Raw genomic sequence first — 7,568 nt, 5'->3', positions numbered from 1 at the left:
ACCCTCATGAGAAAAGTGTTAACTCAAACTAGATGTGGCGCTACAAAAGCCCATGCAGAAGTGCCCTGTTCCAACAAGATCTCGGTTTCTTACTGCGCCGAGACAGGAAACCCTATCAAAACTACACCGGGGTTGAACCAACTTTGTGTCAGCACATCTGTCCCCCGCTTTGTCAAAGGTCCCAGCAGAATTGGTTCTTGTTCAGTTCACTCGGATTGAGTATCGTCACATCAAATACTGTATCAAACCCACTTTGTACTGGTCACCATCACCACATGGGAATTGGGACCATCTGGACTGGACCGTGCCACTGCAGCACGCCGTCGTTATTTTCAATTGGAACATCAACAAATGGGAGGTTTTTCCAGGCCTCCGGGCATCGTGCTGGTGGATCACTTTGCACACCAAGATTATTTCTGACATCCACCATACGACATCGCTCTGCAAGACAAACCATCTTTAACCTTGGTGATGACTGGTGAACTTCCGAGGCTAGCATATCCAATGAGACGGAAAAGGCCACCTGCAAGACAGTGCACATTGTCGCTATTGACAAACTGGCCTTTATTCTGATTTGCTTTTGGCAGTTGCCGGGATGAGAACCAAGAACTGATTTAACTCACGATACAGAGTACTTTTACCTGAAAAGACAATGCCCCATCGGCTCACGAATTCCAATGCTTCTGGTGCTTCCCCTTTAACCGCATTCATCAGGTTGGGACCGGGGGCCTGGTTGATACTTGCAGATCGTCCATCCCACCTTGCAACCCTCGTGGAAAACCCAGCAGCAGACTGGTGACGCAAGTTGCGGCTTAGAAACCGATGCTCTTGAAAGGTTCCCCACTGTGTGCTGCGACGCACGAGAGAATGAATCGTGAGTTGATGGATTTGACTGGTTCTTGACCAGTAGCTCGGAACGAGAGAGAGCATCTTTTATTCATGACACAACACTCGCATCATCATGCCTTTCTAACTGGTCTCCTCTCCGGTAGCAACACCGCGATCTCAAAAGTGGTCGGTTGGTGGGGTATCAACCACGCTGCCATCCTTGTCTTTCCCACATTTGTTGCCAGACATTGGTCACAGTTTTGTATCAATGGTGGTTGCTTTTCAACTTGACCTTAGGTCAGATAAGAACTGGACAGATCTGCCGTTGCATGGTGATGCTTGACTTTAGGCGTTCATTAAATTTGTACTGCTTGCAATCTCGTTTTGCAGCACATACAGAACAAACATTGCTCTCAGCGACTTTACTCCGTCACACGGAATGACAATTTTCGGTAGTGGATCACAAAAACACCGACGATTCCGGCCGAACGCCATCGCCGTTCCCAAGGTCCGATCCGGCGTCCCATTCCAAGGCCCTGATTCATCAACAAACCACACGACGCATGCGAAACAAGGCGGAAGCTGCAGGTTTTCTTGTGTCGCTTGAACTGTCTGGATTTGTTTCAGTTTAACGAGAAAGAGCCCTATTCAAGACGGATTGGGCTCACGTTAGGCTTGATTGAGATGTGTAACGTTGGGCAGATGGATTGTCTCGTTGTACAGCATGCGTTGTTTAGGGTTGTGATGCCCGGTTTATTGAGGTGAGGTGTGTAACACAGTTGTGAACAATCGTAAGATAAGTGAGAGTGGTACAGTAGGCACATTGTATGAGGATCTCAGAGAATGTTGGGTGAAATACTGATGAATAGTGTGTCCATTAAAAGACACAAGATACTCCAATCTTTAATTTACGTCTATTATCTATGAACACTGATGCAAGTCTCATTCCATTTCAATAAGGATATCCCTCAACACTCTCTGCACCTCCAATGACCTCTCAGCTTCCAATGCCTTGCTCACCATAGTCTTCAGCTGAGATCCGTCAGGACCACTCTGACCAAAGACTCCTCTTGCCTTTGCCTTGAATAGCGCACCTACTGCCTTTGCTCTCATGACCCTTTGTGGTTCAGTGCCAGTATCAATCAAGTCAATATCAAGACTCAAGAGGTAGGTCAACGCTACGGCTTCGTCGTCGTTTTGCTTCTTTGATGGACACACTGCATCGTCCATGAGATCGCGAACGCATTCGTACCAAACGTGACGCTTGATTGGAGCAAAGTTGGGGCTTTCGAGATAAGGTTTGAGGATGTTGATGATCTTCACCAGGATTGGGAGGGAGTCCTGCTTGATAGCTGTACGGTTATATCCTCGAGCAATAGCTTCGAATCCATTGGATGCAGTCTTTTCGGCGACTTGCTCCTTTTTGACCTGATCTTTGGAGTCAATGTCCATCTTGTCCTCGTTCTCATCCTCACCCTTGAGTTCATCAAGATAGGGTGTAACAACTTCTGTAATCTTTTCGAGCATGTCGAGATCATCGCGAGCCTTGGCGAATTTCCACAGACTACTGAATGCATGAACACGATACTCGTCGTTGTTGCGCTTCGCCTCTCGGAGAGCAATCTTTTCCATTTGAGCGGCGATCTTTGTGTCTGTTGTCCACAGGCTGCGACCCTTCTCGACGAATTGAGGATAAGAGTCGAGGAGCTTTTCTTTTCCATCGAAAGTCTTCAAAGCCAGTGTTTTCTCAAATACGGGCCAAATTTTGGTCAAATTCGCATCGCTGATTTGACCGCTGGCGTCGCTTGCACTTGCGACATCAGAAACCATGGCAGCTACTGTGAATGCACCGCCATGTCGAAGAGCCCATTGTGCGGTATCCAAGCATCTTTCCACCAAGGACACAATCTCTGGAACGTAGCGCACAACAGTACGGCTACTTCCAGCGTGCTGTTCCCATACTTCCTTGAACACCTTGCTAGTGTACTCATCGGTATCGTGAGAGCCCAGATAAGCGAAAGGAAGCAGCTGAGTTTCGAGTGCAGTGAAATGATCAGGAGAAACCTTGGCCAACGCTACTATCACGTCTGCAGTCTTTTGACGACGTGACTCTTCTTCTACTTCAAAGTACATGTCAATAAACTTTTTGCAGAATCGATTCTTGGCCGAGTCTGATGCGGCTCTCAGCATGTATGCAGTAGCACGAGCGTATGCCTGGCTGACTTCGTCGTTCTTGTCCATGGTCTGCTTCTCCATAATCTGTAAGAATTTGTTGCCGACTCCTTTGACATCGTTTGTGTGGCGTGTGAATAGTGTTGTCAGAACTCTGCTACACCCGATCTTGGTTGGCATGCCGATCGCAGTCTTGATAGTAGCCTCCAATCTGGGTGCCAGTTCCGCCATGACACCCGCATCGATAAAGCGAAGTGAGTTCTCAATAGCCTCAGAAATTGGAGAACGGTTCACCATTTGCGACCGGATCTTGTCGATCTGGTCTCGACTGTCTTCTCCAGCCCGCTGGTAATGCCAATTGATCTGCTCGGGTTCGATGGAACTCAACAAGCCAAGCAGCTGAGGTACCATGTCTGGGATAAAAGGTCGGAGAGCCTTGCCACCCTTTTTGGTGAGCTCGATCACAGTAATAGCTGCAAAAGCTTGAACTTCTTTGACTGAGCTTTCGATACCTTTGTCAGAAAGAAGGAATGGAAGAGCCTCCTTCATCATGGATTGAGCAGAGGATCCGTTGGTCCCCTCTTCAAGTTGACGCACAAGTGTGTTGGACAGAGTTCGGCATAATTTGAATGCAGCCTCTCGAACAGAGCCTTTGACATCGTCAAGCACCTTCAAGGCTGACGTCCAGATATCTCGGTATCGCTTCTCGTACTTGATAAAAGGCTGGCCTTGGATTAGTTCAGAGATGGCTGCACAGCTTGCTTCTCGCATGCGCCATTCGCGTCCCAGAATACTCTTAAGCAGATCTTCCAGAATATCGTCAAAGTGCGTACTAAGAACTGCGCCTGCATCTTTGACAAGTGCCTTCCAAATATCGTCCATCGACTTTTGGACATTTTGATTAGGGTCGAAACGGTAACGGTACAGCTTGGGGTACAGCTTCGGGTCAACTTCTGATTCCGATAGAATATTGCTGAGTCCGAAACGACCAAACGCAGAACGGGTTGACCAAGTTGCAGCATTTGCGGCAAGTGACATGAACTTGTACACAAGTCTCTGGTCGCCAACTTCATTAGCAAGGTTGACAATGTCCTTGTAAGAAGTGATGGAGCTGCCCTCGCCAGTTGGTAGTGCACCAGGCTCGAACAATTCTGTCTCTTGGTCGACCTTGAGCTGGGTGCCTGTGCCTGTGAATGCAGACACAAGATCCTTGACAAGAGCACTCTTGAGATCTGCATCGCCACGTTCGTAGACCAAGGACAAACCACGGGAAGCAGTCTCTTGTACGAGCTCGTCGCGTGCGCTGAGAAGCCTCATGAAGGAAGCTTGAGTCTCGCGTAGCCTTGACTGCACTTCTTCCAAGTGAGAACAGTACTGAACAATGCAGAATAGCCAGATGCCAGACGCTTTGAGTAAGGATGGCTTCGTAGCTTTGCAGTCTGCGAAAATCTTGTTGAGAACAGCAGTGAGAAGTGGACCACGTGAGCCGTTGCGCTTTTGAAGACAGCTGCGAGGTTCAACATCAAGAGTCAGCTTAACATAGTCGGACTCCCATCGTGCTAGAGTTGCAGTGATTGCATCTCCGACAGTAAACTGAACCTCGACTTGCTTGATCTCGTGCAAAGCGAATAGCTCTTTGAGGATGTTGCCAACAATTCCATGGGACCAACCATCCTCAGCAGTTTCCTCATTCTGATCCAGTCCCGTTGCCAATCTTCCAAGAGCGAGAATCGCCTTCTCATTACCCTTCTTTGCAGGTGTGACAAGCTTACTGACAACTGTCTCAAGAGGATGATCTCCTTCACGCTGTGGAATAGCAAGACCTGCGGTCCACAGCTGGGCGAAGGCCTCCAAAGCAGTATCGTAAAGAGAGGAGGCAACATTCTCTCCTGTAAGAAGATGGAGAGGATATTTGATGTCTTCAGGCACAGGTTGGCCATAGTAGACACTGCGCGAGCACACATAGCTGTATGCCAGCAGCCCTCCCTCTGCTGCGTTGAGCTCAGGTCCAGCTAGCTTTTCGGCATTCTCGAAGAGCGCACTCAAAGTTTGACGACAGTTGTTTATCACAGTGGGGTCATTTGCTAGGTGAGACACGAGTATTCCCAGAGCCCGTGCTGTTAAGGATCGGATCTCCTTGTTGTTTGACTTGATCAACTGGAAGAGGCCATCACTAAACGCGGTCAAGTATCCCAGTGCACCACCAGGGCTCAGGGAGGCCACGTCAACAAAGCAACGAAGACATTCCTCCGTGATTGGTGAATCTTTGATGTAAGCACCATCAAGGCAAGCCTTCAGATAAAAGACCACAAAAGCGCTGTCAACGGTGTGTAAGTATCCGAGAATCTTTTCTCGGGTCTTTATATCCGTCTTTACTCTGGCGTCAAGTGTCTGCATCCAGTCAGGCTGCACTTCAAAGTCCTTGAGGGCTGTAAGGAACATTATGTGCTTGCAGTAGCGCAGCGCAACGGGGAAAGCGGCCACTCGAGATCCTTCAAAGTTCTCAAAAACAGAATTAGCATTCTCCAGACCAGGTAGAGCTGCTGTTTCTGTGTGAGTTTCTGGCTTAATTTTAGAGCCAAAAAAGGTGGCTACCATTTCCTTCCAGTCTGGCAGAGCAGGGTCGGCCTCGGCATGTGCATGATAAGTCCAGGGATCAAGACCTTTGTGGCCCTGTTCAACAACATCGCTCCTCTCGTCTTGATGAGCTCCAATTGCCAAGATGTCGATCCAGCGGCCAAGCACGTCGGAAAAGGTAAGGCACTGATTCGCCCATTTAACCACGGCATGACGAGTACTCCTGATGACAGGGGGCTCGTCGGGAAGCGACATGTATGTAAGTAACATTGTCTTTAATTCTTCAGATTCGCTACCTGCAGTGGCTGGAATGTTAGTCGTTAAGCTGGAAAGGGCACCGTCGATATTGACAACAGCGTCATTGGTAGGATCTTCGGACAACGACTTGAAAAGCCAGCCAGCGAGTTGCAGCCGCCTTTCGATGGGCATCTTGGCACTCCTTGCTAACACTCCAATGGTCTCGTACGCTTTAGATCGAAGCGCAATATCGTCTTGCGATGTCCTTACAGGAGTAGGCCAGCCATGGTTCTCGATAAAACCACTCATTGTGTCAATGAGAGGAACGGCAATATCGAAGCTTTCTTGCGTAGGTCCAACGCGGGCTACCCACGCAAGGTATTGGAACGCGGCAGTGTGTAGTTTGGTTTGTTCCAGTGCACTTTTTGGCAGTAAGCTTAACGACAAAGCATCTGTTGATTGGCCATTGTTTGCAAAGTTGAGCTTGACGACGGCCATGATGTCGTCGGACATGGTTGCTGAGATTGTAGATTTAGAAAGCATGTTGAGGATACGAGTTCGGTAGGTAGGTGGTAGTATCGAGTGTGCATGAAACAGACGCTTGACAAGAGGTTTGTCCTCCATAGAAACGGAACTTCTCTTCAAGACTTCCTCGGCCGCCGACACTAGCCTGTTGTCAAAACTTGAGGCGGCATAAAGCGCAGGCAGGAATTTTTCTTCGTCGGTGAAAGCACCACTTGCGAGTAACGCAACGAGCTTGAGCTTTAGCTCCGCCATTCTCTCAAAAACTTTTTGAGACTCTGGGCTCTCCACAGCAAGAGACTCAAGCTCGGATTTGTTTAGGGTCGGGTTTGCAGTGGACCAGTTCTGGGTTTGTGTAGGATTCCGTAGTCGTAAGAAGATGCTGATAAGGTTGGCAAGATATTTCGCATCTGCCTCGTCCGACAGTCCAATTGCCTGTCGGTAGTCGGTGTCATCTTTACTACCCCTTGGGGGTATACGGGCATCAAGGAGAAGACGAAGAATGATGTTGAAGAAAGCTCCAGATCGTGCAACGCCTTCATCCTTGGAGAATCCAGCCAAAGCCTTGGGAATAAGCTCTCTTCTCTCGTAATCATCCAGGCGCTCTATACTGTGCTGTATTCCTGAGATGTCAAGCTGTTTGACTAGTGGGGAGTCATTTGACTTGTACTGGTCAAGAAGGGCGCCCACCGGTAGAATTACCCTATTAAGTCAGCATCGGATACTCAACAACATATAGTTTCCTTACTCTGGCGGTTGAATAAACGTCTTTAGCCTGGAGAAGATCTGTACCACCTATCATAATCTCAGCGTTTGTCTATAATCATACTCATGGCCCTTACTTTAGCTCTGACTTGAGCATGTTCGCTAGCAGCCTTGACAAGGACTGGTGGAAGGTATCGTTGTAGCAACTCATGTAGCTTCTTTTCCTTATTGGCAACGTTGAGGATCTTGAGCTCCACACTATCTAGCAGCTGGAGCTCCCTTTCTTTAGACGACGGTGTCGCCATGATTGTAAATGCTGGGTATCGGACAAAATTCGAAACAAATGAAGATGAAAGAAGTCTATGTGGAATTGTACGAAAGCGCTTTATTTGGGGCAATAGGCAGCTCAAATGACGAGGCGTTTGACTGGCAGGCCTAGGTGTCTTGAAGCAGTCACAACTAGAACCATGACTAAGCTGACAGGGCGTCACGTGTCAAGTGAATCGCGACTTTAAACAAGACCATTC

General features: G+C 48.4%; 1 protein-coding gene across 1 annotated transcript; it reads right to left on the bottom strand.

Moving 5' to 3' along the window:
• Window positions 1-1,770: 1,770 nt before the first annotated feature.
• On the bottom strand, window positions 1,771-7,346 carry FGSG_05736 (uncharacterized protein; the record flags this gene model as incomplete). The annotated part of the gene is made up of 3 exons (XM_011326016.1): window positions 1,771-7,039; window positions 7,085-7,131; window positions 7,179-7,346. The coding sequence occupies 3 exons, from the start codon at window positions 7,344-7,346 to the stop codon at window positions 1,771-1,773; spliced, it is 5,484 nt and encodes a 1,827-aa protein (XP_011324318.1).
• Between the last annotated feature and the right edge of the window lie 222 nt (window positions 7,347-7,568).

This window comes from Fusarium graminearum, chromosome 3 (assembly GCF_000240135.3).
Source record: "Fusarium graminearum PH-1 chromosome 3, whole genome shotgun sequence".
In the NCBI taxonomy this organism is placed as follows: Eukaryota; Fungi; Ascomycota; class Sordariomycetes; order Hypocreales; family Nectriaceae; genus Fusarium; species Fusarium graminearum.
This window is presented reverse-complemented; position numbering and strand designations above follow the sequence as displayed.